General features: G+C 46.3%; 1 protein-coding gene across 2 annotated transcripts; it reads right to left on the reverse strand.

Moving 5' to 3' along the window:
• Nucleotides 1-130: 130 nt before the first annotated feature.
• On the reverse strand, nucleotides 131-9,100 carry ARHGDIB (Rho GDP dissociation inhibitor beta). 2 transcript variants are annotated; one of them, XM_071551976.1, is made up of 6 exons: nucleotides 8,754-9,100; nucleotides 4,932-5,120; nucleotides 4,284-4,367; nucleotides 3,381-3,457; nucleotides 1,841-1,904; nucleotides 131-929 (listed from the first exon to the last, which is right to left on the reverse strand). In XM_071551976.1, the coding sequence occupies exons 2-6, from the start codon at nucleotides 5,107-5,109 to the stop codon at nucleotides 730-732; spliced, it is 603 nt and encodes a 200-aa protein (XP_071408077.1). In that variant the 5' UTR covers nucleotides 5,110-5,120; nucleotides 8,754-9,100; the 3' UTR covers nucleotides 131-729. The 2 variants fall into 2 exon arrangements, with proteins under 2 accessions (XP_071408077.1, XP_071408078.1); XM_071551977.1 differs by lacking the exon at nucleotides 8,754-9,100 and adding an exon at nucleotides 8,274-8,367.
• Between the last annotated feature and the right edge of the window lie 10,217 nt (nucleotides 9,101-19,317).

Raw genomic sequence — 19,317 nt, forward strand, 5'->3', positions numbered from 1 at the left:
GGCTGATGTTTTGAAGGAAAAGGGCTATTTCCCTGCTGAAATATGCTCTTAAGCCTTCCTATTATGCATTCTTCACCTACACATCACTAAAAAACATACTCTAGAAAAGAAGTGACACTCATGCAGAAAAGAAGAAAGAAACTGGTTTTATTCTTGGGACACCAAAGTCTTATTACAGCAACTAGCTGCATTCCCCCGACTGATTTTGCCTGCACGAGGATAGATTTTAACAGGGTAGGGCACCAGATACAGACCAGGAGACCATCACGGGAGGTAAATAACCATTTACAATGAGTCAGAGCACAATGGCAAGTGTAACGTTAGCAAGATAGGGATTTTTCCAGGGACCAGTCTGCCCTGCCAGGTGATCTTGTTTCCTAGAAAAGGCACTTCCGGGACCGGGAGTTGGTACAGGAGAGATGGTGGCAACAGGAGGAAGTACTGGGAGAGAGGGAGGGAGATTCTTCCCAATTTAACCCATTATGTGTCATGATGGGGCAATGGTGAGAATGGTTGGGTTATTTTCAGTGTATCAGAAGCAGCAGCAAAGGCCGCTCGCAGGGCTGTGCATCAACCAAGGCTGGTACATAGCCCCAGCACTCATGTGAAGGGTTGCCAGGGCTGTGGCCAGCCATGGTGGCAGGAAGGAGCAGCATGGTGGGCATGGCCCACCTGGAGACTGGTGCAGGAGGCAAGGGGATGGGAAGGGGGAAGGCAAACTGGGTGAACTCATTCTGTCCATTCCTTCTTGATGGACAGGTTCCACTCCCAGGTGAGATGGTCATGCTTGTCGTCATCTGTGAAGAAGGATTTGTTGTGATAGGTGCCTCGAGCCAGCATACCCTTAGGAGCCTCTTCAATAGGCGTCAGGAACTCATACTCCTCTGGCCGTGGCCCATAGCTGCCAACCATGAACGTGGCTTTGTCCACTAGGAGAAAACAATCCACACAAGATGAGCCCCTCATATGGGGAATGGTAAAGAGAGAGGAAGCCATGAGCTTAAGTGCCGATCACAGACAGAGAGGAGATGGGAGAGAAAGGGACAGTCCATGTCAGCAACGGGGAGCAGAATTGGTGGAAAAAGTGGGTTAATGATGCATAAGGACAGCTGGAAGGATAAAATGGGTGGATGGGCAGGTCAGTCTGCACCCTCACACATCTATGTGCTGTTTGAAGGGAGTGAGTACACACTGCGTATGGCTCCAAGTCTACCTTGATTCCCTATTACTTCTCTTTCCTGGTGAGAAGACACCACTTACTTATGTGTGCTGAACAGGATGCTGAAGCCTTAGAGGTGGTTGCATGCAAAAATATATGTAGGATGTGTATGTGGAAAATGGGGCTTTCCTCTGCCTTGTTCACGCTGAGCAGCACTGTATGAAGAGGAGAGCCCATGGGCAAATACAGGACCCTGCACACAGCAGGAAGCTTTGTATAGCAGGTCTGGATTTTCCCAAGTGCTTCTGAAGAGCTTTCAGGGGATGGGAAGCTCCCACCAGCTGAGCCACTCTACAGGGGGTAGAGGGAAGGTGAAGAGCTCTGTATAGAGAGGAAACCTGTAACAAGTACTGTCTAAGCAGTCTCTGCAGACTTTGCTGCTGCAGACAGCGTAGCATACAGATACCAGGGCTGGTTCATACTGAGTTCACAAAGGAACAAGAAAAAATTGTCCTGGGTGACAGAAGCTTATGCACTCTGCTGAAAAGGCACCTCCCCAGGACGGGACTTGGGACAAAGGGAGTGTTTGTCCCAGCCCAGAGCTGCAGGAATACTTCTCTGAGCAGAGGGAATGCAGGGGTAGGAGCACTGGTGTGCAGGCCATGAAGGGCTCTTACTCACCCTTCACTCCTGTCCGGTAAGTGTGCTGCACATACTTCAGCCCTGACACAATGTCCCTGTTTACCTGCAAGAAGTAACCAAAAGTAAGTGTCAGGAGAAGAGTTTTGGTTTTGTATCGGTTGATTTTCTCTCTCCTTGGAGACATAGCCATCTTGACTCCCTATACCAGGGAGGCTCAGAACAGGACACATTGTAGACAGCACTAACACAACTTTGCCATAGGCACCTGGAGACCTACAGCATCCTCTGTGCATCTCTTACACTTCTCTATCCTTTGTCTGACTTTGGAGCCGACTGGAGCACATCAGTCAAGTTCTCAAGACAGGCTGATGAGGACAAAGTGAAGCAGGAAATTCCCAGTTAACAATTTTCATATTGAAAACCATACCCGGGTAACTAGTCATCCCTCTAGCACAAATGGGTGGGCAAGATTATCTGAGACTTCCAGCTGCCCTCGAGCTTCATGGGGAGCTGGAAAGTTTCTTCTCAAGAGACAGAGGGACAGAGTTTTATTCATAATCGTTCCTCAAATCTCCCATGGATAGCTTGGATGTATCCCCCGCTGTTCCATTCCAGCATACACTGCCTTCCTGCAGTGTACACTACTCAGTCTGGAAACAAGATGGACAGATCCTTTTACATCACAGGGGAGAATTCACACGATCAGAGAATTCACTCTTACCAGCCATGGGACTGAGGAAGGGAGTTAAAATAACCTGTCTGGCTCCAGATATCTCCTGTCACCAGGACTTAGATACAGATTGAAATATTTCATAGCAAAAAGAGAGCTGGAGGTGTCTCGAGGGACAGCTCTCTGAGAGAGCAAACCTCACAGAAGGGTAATCTCTACTATGAAACCCAAAATATTAACATCTCCCCTTGTCTGCCTCATAAGAAGTACCTTCCTTCCTTTTTTGCCTTCTCTGCCAAGCCTAGCTTTGTCTGAAGCAAACATTTGTTGAGATGATCAGTTCAGTGCTGGATGTCACACTGGAGTGTGGCCAAGTTTTGTTTTTAGCTGTAAACAGAAGAAATGGCTGACTGGTTGATGGGAAAGAGGAAGAAATGAGCTCATTTGGGTATATCATGACTTAGAAGAATTCGGCTATCTTCAGCCAAATGCTACAGTATTAAAAATCTCTTTTATGTATACACAAAGCCCAGTAATAGTGCCTGAATCAGAACTTCATGAAAAACCATTATCTCTTCTCTTTCCTATCCATTTCCACTTCATGTGAAGTAAAGGTTTTCTGGTGGCTAAAAAGCCAAATCAAACTCAACCAAAATAATCCATCTGGCTTTCAAACCACCTGTTGTTCAGCAGTGTGAGTGGACAGAAATCAACTTCCTTCAAGGTGTGACCAAGCAGAAGCAATTCCCTGGAAATGACTAGTCCTTTGTTGGGTAGAACACCTGAAAAGGGAGCTTTACAAGGACCCAGCTATTGGCCAGGCATGCTGCCTGACTCTAGTTATCTGACAGACTGCTGCTGACTGGCTTCAGCAACTAATGAGAAGCAACAGGAAGGAAAACAACTCACTCTGAAGTGGATCTTAACTCTGTATTCCACTCCTTCCTTTAATATGAAGGTCTCTTTCTTGAGTGCTTCAATGTCACCTGTAAAGAGAGGATCAAGCCATTAGCTAGAGTTGTTACAACAAGGAAAGACCATTTATGGAGGGGGGGTATGGGGGTGGGATTATTGTTGGAGGTGAGCATCTGTTCAAAGGATGGCAACACCTAAAAAATGAGTACATGAAGGTCTGTATTGCACCATGACACCAAATACACAGAAATGCTTGTCTGTGCCCACATCTGTGAAGCTGGTGCCACAGGTCTGGGCACATATACATAAAGAGGTTTATGTGCAGACTTGTTGCTGGGCACCTGCAGGAGCACGTGCAAGCTCCATCTATGCCTAGCCCTGGCCTAGGTGAGTTGAGTCTATTTCACAGCTCCTGCCCGGCTTGGGAGGCTGCCCAGCCTCTGCATGGTTTTGGTTAAACAGGAAGCCTCTCTGCCTCTTTAGGCCCAGCTTCCTCTCTCTTCAGAAAAGCCCATATAAGGTGAAGCCTGGTTCTCTCCCCATATCTTCAGGAGCTGAAACTGCAGCATTACTCGATTCTGAAGTTTCAAAACAACCTGTTACTGAATGCATGCACATCCCTTGTGCTTGTGAGGTCTTACTGAAAGGAAGAAAGCAGAGATGGTGGGAGAAACCCAAGAGCTCCTAAAGCAGTCTAGATGAAGAAAAAGACCCTCAATATTTTCCTCTGTTACATCTCCTTTTTTATTCCTATGCGGATACCTTAAAATAAGAAATAAGGCTAAGATGCCCTCAGATGCCACTGTAGCATCCCAACAATAAACTCCTTTGTAACTTGAAGCATGTCAGGGCCTTTACTTGTTCCCCTTCATGACCAAGGACAGAGCCTGTGCCTACCTGTAAGGTCCATAGTGATCGGTCCTGGAGCAGAGTCACATACCAAAGTAAGTCGAGTGACCACCACATTGGGAGCTGTTGGGTCTGCAGGTAGAAAAGTCAGGGGAAAGCCGTCAGTTTGCAAAATTAAATGCAATGAGAGGGGAATGACACTGAAGAAACAGGAATGCCTTCCCACACAGAAACTGCATTTCATTAAACACCCAGTAACACCAGGCTTCTCTTAGCACAGTATGACCACACGTTTACCGAGTCCTTCAATATGCATCTCTCTGGTCTCCATCCCAATACCTAGAGGAGGTCTTTCCACTACAAAAGACTTCCTTCTTAAGAGCCTTCTGAGAAACAAGACTCCCTTTCAGCTGGTGCCCTCATGTTCCTAACCTCTCAGGAGTCCTCCAAGACCAACACACGTCCCAGCTCAAGTCCCTTCCCAATGCCAGCAGTCTCCAGTAATGCTACTCCTAAAGCTCAGAGCATCTTCCCTGCTTCCTTTATGTGCATCTCTCCACCTGCCCATCCCCAGTCCTCCAGCAGAAGCAGTGCATATCCCTGGTCAAACAAGATCCCTCTTCTCTGAGGCAACTTTGCCTTATTCCGACAGCTCACATCTCCCCAGTATCTCCCTATCAGTATGCCCCAGCCTACCTACTACCACAGGTCCATCTCCCAGAAGGGACTTCTTGTACTTAGCAAGGCTTTCATCATCCTTGTCCAACTCTTGCAGCTCCTGCAGTGTTTTCTGGGGAGGAGGTTTGTAATTGAGTTTCCCATCCAGTTCATCATCATCATCTTCCACGTGAGGTTCTTGTGTCTTCTCAGTCATGGTCACTTGGTCTGGGTAACAGAGGAGGGGGCAGTCAATGAGATTGCTTTGGATGGGGGTAGTGTCCCCGGGGGCACTCACTCCGAGTGGCTGAGTCTCCTGGACAGGCAGGCACACACCCAGTGCCAAAGGCAGCGGGATTGTTACAGGCAAATGGCGACGGTGATCGGCTGCAATCCCGACACTGCTGTGCTGATCTTCTGGCTTGAACACAACCCCCTCTCCCCCTGCTCCTCTCTCCCTGCAGGCACCACGCGCACACGCAGACTTGCACCATTCTTCCCTCCCAGGGAGGAGGTGCAGGAGCAAAGGCTGAAACCAGAGTGATTTACAGCCACTCTGCAGCACAGTTGTGGCCGGCAACCCTGCAATTACAAGCTACCATACAAGGCTTCAGTGCTCGCCAGCTATCTTGCACAGAGTCACTGCCACGCACTGGAGCACAGATACACAAATAAAGCCAAGGACAGATGTTTGATTCACCCTCTCATAATGGGTTAAAAGCCACATTTCATAGAAAGATTGAATACCTGACAGCGACTCCCTTAGATTAGCAAGCCAGCTGAAGCTCTCAAGGAAGTGGACTCGCTAGTCTATCTGATGGCATTCCCTGTGCTCACTTCAGGCACCGATCAGGACTCCTTCCCACTGAGGAAGAAATGATGACGGTGACCACAGAGCAGCCATGCATATCTGTGCTGCTTCACCAGGGCTTCTTGGAAAGGAGAGGCAGGACAGCTGGGGTTCGCAGCCACGCAGCCAGCATGGCTGGGACATGCACCTCTGAACACAAATGGGCAGCAAAACTGCTTGGGTGGCATGCCAAATGGGAGCCAGGGCAGGGAAAGATCAACTGAGGGGCAGCCAGGGCATGCAATGGGGGAAGGAGAGACAGGCAGGAGAGGTAAGCAGTGCTGTGACAGGTCCCCCTTAGTCAGCTGCCTGCCTCGTGGCGCCAGCCATATGGTCCTAGATACCTTCCCACTCTTCAGAGAAAGGCTGCAAAACAAAGCAGTGCCCCAGTACAGTGGCAGTTGTCACAAACAGCCAAGCCATTCCTTGTTCTTTGGCAGCAAGAGGATTTGGTCAAGCTACACAGAACATTCAGTTCATTTCCACTTATCCTTATATTAACTTCTTCTTTGAGGCTGTCCCTACCAAAAATTCCCCTTCCGCATACTTATTTGCAATTTTCCAAACAAACCCTTTATCCTTCCCTGCAGCTGTGGCCTTAACATTTGCCCTGCTCCTAAAAGTTTAATTGGGAGCTAATGGGATAGTTTTCTCATTCATTAAAACAGAAAGGAAGTATATTAAAAAAAGAAAGAAAAGAAAAAAAAGAAAAGAAAAAGAAAATAAAAGAAAAAGAAAATAAAATAAAAAGAAAATAAAAAGAGAAAGAAAAAGAGAAAAAGAAAGAAAAGAAAAGAAAAGAGAAAAAGAAAAAGCAACTGTTCAGAGTGAATCAGCAAGTGGTATCAGGAACAATGAGTAATATGCACACCTCCCAGAGCAATTCCAGTGGGGAAAAAAAATAATCAAGGAGTGGTATATTGGCAGAGAAGGACAGAGCAGCACAAGAACAAGAAGACTCAGTCGGGCATGCCAATAGGAAACGGTCATTGCAAAACGACTTTGCAATTTTGTGGTGAGTGTGAAACTAGTGCAGAGTGGGCAGCTGGAAATAAAAGGGAAGCTCAGCTCAAATGGACAGGAAAGAAAGCAGGTCCTAGCAGCTGAATAACCTTGGCTGAGCTCATGCCCAGCTTTAGGAGTGTGAAGCACCTAAATACCATAGTAAAGGCCCTTAAGCTTGTCCACATGAGAAAGGAAACCAAAAGTTCCCACATGAAAGCAACAATTACACATGTCCCACCACTCTGTGGCCCCAGCATAGTTACCTTAGAAAGCCTCACAATTCCCTCAGTGCCGTTGCAGCACAGGAAGAGGGTGTGATGAACCATGACAGTGACTGCCAGGTCTCACCTTCCACTTGGGCTACAGTTGCAGGTTTCAGAAATTTCCACTCTTCCAAGCTCTCTCAAAATACCAGGCTGCATCTGCCACTACTACAAGCACAGAGCAGAGGTGCCTGCCTGCCTGCCCCATCCTCTCCTGTCCACTTCTTGTGGTTTATCACAGGAGAGCTACAGACACGGAAGATGGAAAGAGAAATCTCTTGCCACATACAGAGAAAAGACAGAGAGTCAGGACTGGACCAGCAGATTGTTCCTTATCCCTCAGTCCTTCCCTTTGCATCACAGATGCCACAGAGACTTTCCCTGCCAGCCTGTGGGGGTGGCTTACTTGAAAGGGAATACTTTTAGACTCTGAAAACCTCCCTGAAAGGTGGACAGATAAGCTACCATGCCAACAGCCTGATCCTGCAGGGAACAGGACCAACCAGGCTGTCTGGGATAAACAACCCCTGGCTCACAGGCATTTCAGGATGGCACTAATCAAACCTCGTTCTGGTATTTCTCCCCAAGGAGTGGACCTGACCCTGCCTTCCTGCCAAACTCCCAGGCAGAAGATGACCAAGAGGAAAGCTCCCATCTCAGCTGCTCCTGCCTCTACTCACTTCAACCCTGGAGCTGGTCCTCCCTGCAAGCTGAGACACGTTCCCAGGCTCAGGCACCGGCGCTTCATCAGAGAAAGCATGTTGCTGTTGCAGTCCCTGAGCTTCTGTATCACTGCCCAGGCCAAGGTCTAAGAGAGAGCCCTCATTCAGGCCAGGAGCCTCATTAAAAATGAGAAAATTAACCCTATATTGCTCTATGCAAGGAGAAATCTATGTGATTTGTGTCTTACCCTAACATATTTTTCTTGCGTTCCTGCAGCCCCAACCCAACAGTCCTGTGTCCCCTGTAACTCTGAGGCCTGGCAGGACCCATGAAGCAGCAGAGAAGCAGGGAGAGGGCAACGGCAGAGTTAGGGATCCCTGTCAGAGAGAGATGGCTGCAGGAGGCGTAGGAGGAATCATGCCCTGACAAGGCGTGCGAGCGTCTCGCAGCAGGGCTTTGCCTGTGCCGGAGGTGGGCGGCTGCCCTGGCACCTGCAGCAGGAGGGGGCAGTAACAGCGTGGACAGTGGGCACCTCCTCGCCCCTCCCCATGCCGCCATGGGGCACAAAAAGGGATGTCACAGGAGCAGCATTTTACTTGCCTTCCCTCTGCGCATCACTCCTCCAAACCACCCCCTGTCTGAGAGCTTATCTCCAGGAAGCGGGTTTAGCTGGGAGGAAGTAATTTTCCGCGATGGGGGAGAAACACACCGGACTCAGCAGCGCCCCCAGCCCTGGCCTGCCAATTCCACCCCCTCTGGGGTGCGGGGAGAGAAAGGGCGCTCATTGCCCGGGAACCGCGGGTACTACCCAGCAGTGATACACCCACCGCCACGCCGGGGCCGCTGGGGCCGCTTCCCCTTTCCCTCCATCCCATCCCACCGCAAAGCCTCGCGTGGACAGGCTTCCCTCTCAGGTCTAGGCAGAGCGCTGCCAGCCTCCCCGGGCAAGACTGGGCAACGGCGCCAGCCACAGGGAACAAAGGCGCAAAGTTGCGCGGCGCCAGCGGGGAGCGAGTCCGGGGTGCGCCCGCTGCGCTGTCCCTGCGCGGCTCCCCCTGCCCTCCCTCTGCTCGTACTCACCGGCTGAGCGACGCCTGCGGCCGGGGTCCTGCTCTGCTGTCAGCGCTCTGCCTCGAGCCTCGGCAGTTGGAGCAGGAAGGAAGTTGGTGAAGAGAGGGGGAAAAAAATAACACTCACACGCAGAGGAAAAAAAAAAAAAGAGCCGCGGCAGCAGCCCACTCGCAGAGAAGCCCTGTGCGGCCCCGCATGCTGCGGCGCTCCGCCGCCTGCCCCGCTTTGTCTGCGCTGCCGCCCGCTCGGCGCCGCGCTGCGCTCTTTTTGCGCAGAGGTGCACAAGGCTTTTGTCTGCGAAGCTGAGCCCGGCCAGGGACGCGGGAATGCTCCCCGTGCGCGGCTCTGGGCTCTCGGTGAGGGCTGCTGTGCCGGGGAGCGAGGGGCGGGGGATATCTTTGTTTTTTCACCCCAGGCTTTTATTTTGTTTATTTTCTTGGTGTAATTACGGTCGATTGCAAAAGCTGGCCTTGATTTACACCGATTAAAATATTCGGAAAATCAGGCTTTGTATTCCTGCAAACGCAGATCATATGAACCTCATTTTTCCTGCTACCTGCTGCAGTTAATCAGCTTATTGTTCCCAACTCCCAGCCATTCTCACACAAGCAGTTTTCAAAGGTCAAGCTAGCTCAGGAAGAGCAAGCTCTCATTTCCCAGCGTCGCTTAAATGATCCGAAAGATTCCACACTGCTTCCTTTCTGAAGTATCAGCAGATTTCCTCTTTTCCACTCTTGGAGCGTCCACTTAGTTGTTCAGTCACATAAATCCTTCCCATACATAGTCCTCAGTGTGCAATAAATTAGATCATTGGTTTGCAACCAACAAATCTGGACCTGCAATGACTGATAGACTGTTGTTAATGCACTTACAGAAGCAAAATAAGCAAAGCCAATCTATTGTCAATGGGCTTAAATTCACTGCCCGGGGATCCACATGTCCATTAGAAAACATTTACTGAACACAAATTTTTAAAGGTTGCAAACAGCTGAGTGAAAGCACTCTTCTTCATGGATAAACAGATCTTGGAAGAAGGGAACTGATTCCCCAAGCCAGACATTGCTTTCATTTAGGCTATGGGTGGCACAGTGATTCTTATCCTTTACAAGGGACAGAGAATATGTCTGTCTGACAACGGATTTCCATTTAGTAGGGGCTACAGCTGCAGAAGGATTTTAAGGTTCCATGAATTAGTTTCACAGCCAAAAGAAATTATTTTATTCTCTTCCGCTCTTTTTCACTCCTACACTACCCCCCTCTGTGGGCCAGCACAAGAGAACTGAGCTGAGTACAGCAGTGAGAGGAGTTTAAATGGTACCTGGCAATGTAAGCAAATGCTATATATCGGTGAGTTTTCAATCCAGATAGGTTTCCCAAGACTTGTTCATAATGGACAAATGTGGCTAAACCTTTATGCCAGCACCAGGGAAGTGGCTACCATACCTATGTACACTCAGCCTATATGGGCATGTCTGCCTAGCATGCTGAGGAAATAGATTTTACTCCTAGATTAGAAATTAGCCAGTATGTAATCATGGGCAAATCATGTCATTGCTCTGTGCTTCATCTTGCTATTGGTAAGCGGTATGAGAGGGAGCTGTGGATGTTGGATACCCATACTGCTGAGCAGATGGGAACTTAGAAGCCAGTCATCATCCTCTGGGTCAGCATATCTAGCATCCTGCTGGGGAACCACGTCACTGCTCTGCTGGAAGAAAAGAAGGTTTTGAACCACACTGGAGCAGAACATCACCAAAGCAAATCTCTACCACCAAGTATTTAATCTATGACAAACTGATGCTATGCAATGAAGATCATCTCTTGGCAGACATTGCCCAACCCCAGCCAATTCTTTTTTCTTTGGCAGAAGGAGGCAAGTACAACAGCTAGATTGTATCTGCTTTATCACAAAAAACATGGTAAAATCTCAAATATGTTCTTAAGTGGGAAATAATACTTTCTACTTAAAATATTATGCTTAGGTGTTATTTATTTTTTCCCCATTGATCACAATTAGTTGACCAAAATTAATATGTGTGATCAACAACTAGTGTCTAAGCTTATTTCAAAAAGCTTATGCAAATTTTTAAATGCATATCCTTCAACTACACAGCCTTTACTCTCAACAGTCATATATGTCTGTACCGCCTTATCAGAAACAACAAATCTTGACTTTTTTTAAAAACTGTAAGATTAAAAAAAAATACACATGGCATTTTTTCCTATTTGAATTTGGATTGCTGCCAAAAGCTGTCCAGTACTGGATTTGAATTTTTACAGTGGTGGTATATTGCAGCTTTGTGCTGCTAAATGTCATCACCATCTTCTATGAAACAGGTGGCTGCATTTGAGGAACAGAACTATTTTACAGCCTTTAGAAGTGACTAATTCAGAAAAATTTCACCTATTGGAATTTTTTACTTTCACTTACTTGTAATTTCCAAAACTATCTCATTTGGAGCTAAAGTTTCCCAAGCTGGAAGCTCAGAGTGGAAAAATAAAAAGAGATTTCAGTACAGGTAGGCAATCCATTGTCTTAATTTTAAGAGGTTTAACAGTGTAATATTTTTAATGCTGCTCTGGTAAAGCAGTTGAACTCAATACATAGTGTTACTGACTTGGATTTCTCTTTAATGAATAATGTTGCTGAATCCTGTCACTGTCATGAGTTTTGCTTCCTCCTGAAGCTTTTTATACTCTCCAGGAAGGCTACAGATGATACACTGGGAACACAACCTCACGGTGCAGCAAATTCACATCAACAGGTGCTACAAGGTAAGCGGCAGTTTTGGCCATGGGTGTCCCCTAGATGGTGTCCCCAGATAGTGTCCCTCACTACATACAGAGATCCTCTTCCTTGAAGAGATTGGAAGAGGTAATCCCATCCTGAGGCAGTCACGAGGTGATGAGAATGGGGGAAGGTGACAGGTCAGGAAGCTCAGACACGAAACCTTTCCCTACCATATGAGAAGGCATTCGCTGCATCATGAAGTGTCACCCAGCTCCTTGGTAATCCCAGCACTACCTTCTCTGCCTCCCATTTAAGTGGTATAAACAGGGAGATGCAGCCAATGAAGAATGAATTCACTCCATTTGAATAAAACAGGCACAAGTTGTCCCATGAATGGTTTTAAAAGTCAGCATTCTGAAGTTGATCCTGTTGTGCCGTAGCACAGGTGGTGTCCATTTTCTTCTTATGCTGTGCCACTCACCCCTTCTAAAGTGCTGCAAAGGAGTGTGTAGCTGATGGGGTGAGAAGGGAAGAAAGGGATGAGGGCTAGACACAGTGCCAGGAAAGGGAGCCAATATTCAGCATGGAGATCAAAGAGATCTACCTCTCTGAGGTGCCAACGTAGAGCCCCTAAGGGTTTAACTGGGTTTGCCAACCACCCAGCCACAGGACTTGAGGACTCTCAGCTGGACGAAGAGCTGACCCCTGAAAACATGATTGTGTGCTCTGTCTTTCCAGCTCCTCCAGAAGTGATTTCTTTGAAAGGTGGAGGGAAGATTGGACATTTAAGACGTTTAAGCAGCTTTCAGGCCTGTTAAAGTGCTAATCCCATAACCCCCATCTCAAGCCTGAAGGTGTGCAAAGACTTCACATGTCACTTCTGGATGACTCAAATCCCCAGGGGAAGCAGGAAAACAGGAGAACAGAGGAAGGAAAAGGATTTGGTTGAGATTGAGAGGGTAGGGGCAAAACACAGCCAGTTTCCTCCAGAAGCTAGCCTGAGAAAGGCTGAGGATGGACAGAGCAGCTCAGTGAAGGAGAGGGAGAGCTAAGCAGTGGGAAGGGGGTGAGTGAGAGGACAGGGTTTGGCAAGGGGAATTAGGTCCCTCTCATCGGGGAGCAGGGGTGTCTTCTCTGCATCCCCTGCATTCCAGAGCCCCATATAGAGGAAAGCAGGTTTTGCTCTCTAACCCTCAGTAGATGCCATTGCAGAAGTCAGCATTCTGCAGGGGACGATGTCCTAGAGAAGTCACCCACCAGAGCTGGATTTGAAAGAGGACCGATTATTTTAGGACCTCTCAGGGAACAGGTGGTTATGTAAGGTCAAATCTCAGCAAGTGTAATCAAATCTCATTTCTAAGCTGATCACCAGTCAGGGTGTTAGGAGGTATTTATTCAAGCTCTCCTCCCTGCATTGTGACTTTCCTCTGAAACAGCCAGAGCTGAAGCTGGAACTAAATTAGGAGAGCTGTGCCATCCTCTCCTCCTCTGCTGACCTTAGGAAATCTCCCTTGCCAGTTGCACCCTGCCATTCCTCTCCTAACTACTAATCTTGACAAGGAACTTGATTTTATTCTGGAGTTGGCATCTCCTTGTCAGGCTGTGTCCAGCCTCCACCTAGCTCTTAGGTGCCTTATGTGCCTTGGTACTTTTTCAGCAGCGGTGCTCAGGGCATGCTGCTTGCAGCTATATAACCTCTTTCTGAAGCCATGAGACAGTAATCATCAGCATCTCTGTGGCAACATTGTTTTTTTATTGCTCTTGTCCTGTTCCCATATTATTGCTCTCACAGCTTTGCCTCTGTAAACCTCCACTGCCTATAATACTATGGCAGACTCTCATGGAAGAACTGGTGAGAGAATTGCTCTTCTTCTCACTCCTTTTTCTCTTGTTTTGTAGATTTTGGTATATAAAAGAAAAAAACAAATGTGGTGCTCAGTAAAAGAGCCAATGGCTATTTAAATTCTCAGTAAATATTATCCAATATTATATATTTACAGAAGCTTAACAAGCAGTGAATGTGTAGCATTTGCACATGATGAGCATTTTGCTCTGAGATCTAATAGAATCACAACCAGGAATAACCAACAGGAGTTTAAGTGGGTCCTGATGAAAAGTATATCATGCTATGGGAAAGCATGGTAAGAAATCATCATACTCATAATTTTCACTGTCATCACCAGTTGTGTTAGAAAGAACCCTCAGAGGAGGATGCTCCTATTGGACCCCTCCATTGCCCTTCCCGAACAGCCAGAGGGGAAGCTTCCCCCTTTTCTCTCTCTCCTTTTCCTTTATTTTCACTTTTCTCTAGAAATAACTTTCGCCATTACAGTTAAAGTACGCCATCAGCTGTCAGTGTGCCACAAATAAACCTTTGTTTACATGAAACTGTCAGAACATCCTTGTGAAACATGTGCATGGCTCACATGCAATGATGGCTACTAAACAGTTCACTTAGTCTATGATGTGTTTATGATGCTTGACTGGACCTGAAGCAAGATGCAGTTTCAGGTTTTTGACACAGAAATATCCTTAGTGACCCCCCAGTAAGAAGCTTTAGAGGTGTGTACCTCCAGTGGAAAGCAAGAGTGTAGAGGACCTAATTAAAAAAAAATATTGGAACCCGCCAGTGAAAGGCCATTAAAAACAAAACCAAAAACAAAAGAACAAACAAACATGACAATATTGTAAGATCCTGAGGGGAGAACAGAAGGCTTAGTACTTGCAATACACCTAAGGAATAAAAGGAGGAAATAAAATTTAAAAAGAAAACAATTCAGACTTTCATCCTCTGGCTTTTCTCCTTTCACAGTTATTTCCATCAGGGATCAGCTATCAATGGCAGCTAGAGCATTTAGCATCCTTGTGTCTGGGAGGTGAGCAACTACCCAGGAGACAAGATAATGGAGCAGCAAGAGCTGCCTCCTCTGCCCATTAGTCAAATGTTCCCAAGAAAAGTGTGAGATGCTCCCCAGAAGCAATCATTTCTATTTGAAAGCCTCAGCTGCTACATGAAAAAATCATAATAATGGTGGCAAAGAGCTGAACTGGATGAGATTTCACAGCAGTGCTTTTATGTGGTAGGAGGAGGAAAGAAGAATATGTCTGTTGCATGATGTGAAAGCCATAGGAAAAGATGTGTCCCCTTAAGATGAAGAAAAAACATTTTACCAAAATGTTTAGAAGAGCCTTCCTTTATTGGGCTTCTGGTTGCCAAGGAGAAAGAATTGATCATTTGGGGAAAAAAAAAACCAAAACAAAACATGAGAAAAGGAGCTGTCAGGAAAGAAGACATCTGGAACTGACCTGTGTACAGTTTATTCTTCTTAACCCAGTGACACAACCATTTGCTTCACTGGTTTAAACTGAATAAAACTCTGGAATTATCTGTTTTCTATTTCAATAAAAACACCCTCTTGCAGTCTTTTTGTGTTTGTTTTTTTTAACAAGACAGTATTACTTCCTTGTTTCGTTCAATGTATGATCATTTTAAAGAGTGCTAATGGACTATTTAATCACTGTTCACAGGTATATGGCATGTCATTCATACAGAAAGAAGCAATTATGGAAAAAGAAAAATCTAAATAAGACCCTTGAGAAAATACTGTGGAAACTGTGTGACTTGGGTACATTTTTAAGAGCAGCCACATGCTCTGATTTATGGCAGTTGCATAGATAACAAGATTTTTACCTGGGTTTGATAAAAAAGGGGGGAAATATTAAGTTTCCATTCAGTATAATAATGTTGAGCTTGTTCTGTAAATGCTATTCAGGAGGAAAAATATTTTTATAGAAGAGAAAGAAGATATTTTAATTGTAGGTAGAGTGAAAACAAGAAAGGATGCTTTTTAAAATGATCTAACAAACTCATTCCCATTGTGTCATTACCAACAGCCTGGATGCAGATATTAAGCGAAGTTAGTGCATGGAAAGGATGCTCACTAATGATACTGCTTTCTCATGGGACAACTCTGAAGTGAGCAGGGGGATACTCTTTAACAATTAATCACAAAGCAATTATAAAGGACTGAGCTTTTTGTGCTGCATGACCAAGCAGTCCTCACAACAGATGTCTAGATGTCTGAGTCTCACTATTAGGTCTATGAACTTTCTGTAAATCAGCTTCTGTATTTACAAATAAGGATGATGAAAGTTTCATTCTCTCTTTTGAGATATGAGGGTAAAAAGTGGTATCTAAAAAAAAAAGGTTCTTTCTGAATTTTTCTTTTATTTATTCCAATTAGGGAAAAGTTCCTGTAAGTTAATAAAATCATGCTAACAGAGCAGTCTTATGACTGTGAGATAATAAGACTTGGTTATCTGTTCCAGGAAAGGCCAGAAGAAAATGTAACTCTCTAGTAACTAATGAAGTGTATGACAGACTACACAGTTTTATATCATCTCCTATAAAAAGCCTTAGAATGTCCTAAAGCATTTGAGCCTGAAAGACAGAGCGCCCTTAATTGAACCAGAAAAGCAAGGACTTCATTTTTCTTGAAGAAGCTTTGGCAATGGCCATTTGGCGTGAGGCCTTAGTCAACTCACAAGTGCTGCCTCATTTCTAGCACAGACAGGGCCATTGCTGACGGTTCAGCAAAAGCTTACGGCTTGATTCGTATTTCCTAAAAGGACCCTTTTCTCCAGGTTGATCATGGAAATCTCTCTCTAGAACCTGGCAGTGGAAAACCAGACCTCAGCCTCTTTAATTTCTGCCCCATTGCCAGAGCAGCCTCCCGGGCATGAGTGGAAATGGGTATTGAGACCAGGCTCTTCTGCAAGCTGAGCCCTGAGACACTGACTATAACTTTAATATCCTGCAGCAGACACAGATTCCCAAAGTCAGCACACCCACTTTATTGCAGGCTGTCATAGATGCTTAATCCTGACACCAAAATAACTGTGCATGATTTCCTGAAGGAAAAACAATAAAACTCTCAATGAGGATGCCTTCTCTGCATCTTTGATGGATTGATTTGCATGAATTCAAACAACTAAATATCTGTGCCAGGTAAAGCCAGATCCTCTGTATCTGTTTATCTTTTTTTGCACAAACAACATGCAGCTTAGGAACATGATCAGCACTGGGGGAGGAGGTATACAGCATGCAAGTCTTCTTCTGCAGGCACCTTACTACACCGTCTTTCTCACCACAATGCTGTTGATATGACAATCTCACTGATCTTTTACAAGACCAGTAGATAATCTAACTAAATGCAGGTCCTACCATGGTCCTCTCATTAGAGATCCAGAGGCACTTGTTATGCTGAGGGAAACCAAGGTTTAATTGCAGATGCCTGGTTAATTCTCTGCTCATTTCCAATCAGGTGTGTCTGTGTGGCACATGATAAAGCTCTATCAGTAAGGCACAAAACCTCCCAAGTATCTGGCACAAGCTTGTAGAGATATGTTTCAAAAGAGTTGTCATGGCCTACGCCAGCCACAGCCCTCATCAGCTGCATCCCTAAGTCTGTGCCTCAGCTGGGATTTCCTCCTACAGTCCCATGAGCTCAGCCAGCCTCTGGAAAAATCACTGTCTTGTAAACTTGTGTTTTCTTTGTCATTCAAGTGAGCTGCTATTTCTGGTGTAACTACAGTTTCCATGGCTACACCAGCTCATAAATAGGGTCAGAAACCTTGGAGATGTTTTTTAAGTGATTCCTTGGAATCGAGTATAATCTGGCCAGAGGTGATGAAGTGCATGAATTTTCCTTTGAGACCACGAGGACTACAGTCCTGGACCCCTTGGACTTTGTGCTTTCTGGTACAGTTCTAGTCTGGATCAGATGGCAACTGATGTGGCCAAAAAGGTCAGCATTGGCTTTCCTGGGACCAGGGGAGGAAAAGTCTGGGCAGGGAGGAACAGGGATCAGGAACTCAGTCCCTGAGCAGGATTTGTCATCCATCTGGTGTGGCAGCCAGGCATGAACATGAAGAAGGTGCCTGTTGCTCTGAAAAGAAGCTGTGCATCCACACCCCTGCAAAGCAAATGCCACCTGCTTTGTGAGGGGAAGGGAGAGAGAGAGGATGGATGGAGAGAGAGGTCTGATAATCCTGGTGGGTAAGAAAGAACATAATAAGTGGGGCCCTTTAGGGAATTTCTGTCATGTTCTGTCAGTGGTAAAAAAATAGCTTCATGTGACAGCATGGAAATTTTTTTCCCACACGTCCACTTTTGTTAAAGAGAAACAAGACAGATATCATTGGAAAAACAGGAAAATAAAGGGAATGTTTTGAAAACAAACAGCCTGGACATATGTAAATTTTTAAGGTCCAGAAAAGAGGAGTAAAGGGCTGTAGAGCTGATTTCCCCAGCAACTGTACCTACATAGTAGGCAGAAGGGGGGGGGACCCCGCCAGAAACCTGTCTGCAGCAGATGGAGGCATGGGAATGAGCAGCGGGAATGGAAGTGCAGTCTGCTGCCAGCAGGCTGCACCTCTTTATATCCACACAAGCAGGTCCCTGCCCACAGTAATCACTTCTGCTGTCAGAAGAGGCTGAGTGCAATCAATCTCCATGCATTTGTATACAAGCTCTAGTCATCACAGAAAAGGGAGGATACCAACACAATGCTGTCCCCCGTCCCCTTTCCTGTGCCCAGAAATTACTGCACAAGCCTCTGAAAGCTCTGTGATCATCTTCAAACATGTGGGAATGTAAGTGTGTTTGTTCCTTCTCTGCTAGATTGAAAGCCCTAGGATTTACCTCCCAGCATCTCAGTGCCCACTCAAGGGCTGAGACCTTATAGATTTTTTTAATGTAAACTAAGAACCTCACTGAATGATTGATCTTGTCTAATTTCAGCCATCTGAAAGGCCAGAGGCCTCAGCTATGGGGCTCTTGTTCAGCACCAGCACAGTGCTGGACTGGTGCCCACTACCAGGGTCTGTCACATCAGGGAGAGCTTGTCCCTTCTTAGTCACACACAGTCACAACCACTGACTGGCATGGATGCTCCAAAATCCCCTCCTCCAGCCTCAGCAAAACACAGATCCATCATACACTTTGATTTCCTTCTGTCTCATGTTTCTCTAATGCTCCTAGTGCCACTCCATTCTCTGGGACTACTTTTGACCCTGTCAGTCTTGATCTCGTGTTGTGAGCTGGATGCTCAGCAAGAGTAAGTGAGAGGTGCTTCATCAGAACCAAGGGCCCCAGAGGATTATCAACCCTGTGGTTATGTCTCAAGCCAGACAATTACAGTCCAGGAAAATTACCTTTTACAGGACTCTGGACCTTCTGTTTTCATTCTGAGACTCCACCAACTCTCTCCACATCTCTGACACTCATCTCCCAGACAATTACAAAAGGCTGTTGAAACACATTGGAGATTCAAAGCACTTGATAAAATAGTATCCATTACCATGCATGGAATTTTCTTGGGTTGGAATATGGGCTGAGGCACCAGCTCTTCCCTTTCTCAGAGGCCTCCTCACAGTAGCTACTGGTACCCAATGTGAACTAGCTGTTACCCTCAGCCCAGCATCTTGGATCTCAGAGGTGAGAGGCCACTCCACTGGCTGACCACCTATGGGCAACACAAAGGTGGTCCTCTTGCCTTTCCAGCTGCTTCACCAGGGCCCTCCACAGAATCTCAGCAGCATTGCCTGTGACTCCCTTGAGCGGACTCAGCCCTCTTGATACTAGGCTAACAGCATACATTGCTCTGTAAGGTGTGTCTTCACCCCTGTGGCACTGCTGAGAAGTTTATTGGAAACCTCTCCAAGCATTTACCAGCACAAGGGAGGAATAGAGGGTGATTAGGACCAAATCCTCCCTTCCCTGACATGTCCGAACACGTGTGTGTATGTGTGTGTGATTTCCTAAGCAGCAGCATTCAAAGG

Source organism: Pithys albifrons, chromosome 3 (genome assembly GCF_047495875.1).
Source record: "Pithys albifrons albifrons isolate INPA30051 chromosome 3, PitAlb_v1, whole genome shotgun sequence".
Taxonomy (NCBI): Eukaryota; Metazoa; Chordata; class Aves; order Passeriformes; family Thamnophilidae; genus Pithys; species Pithys albifrons.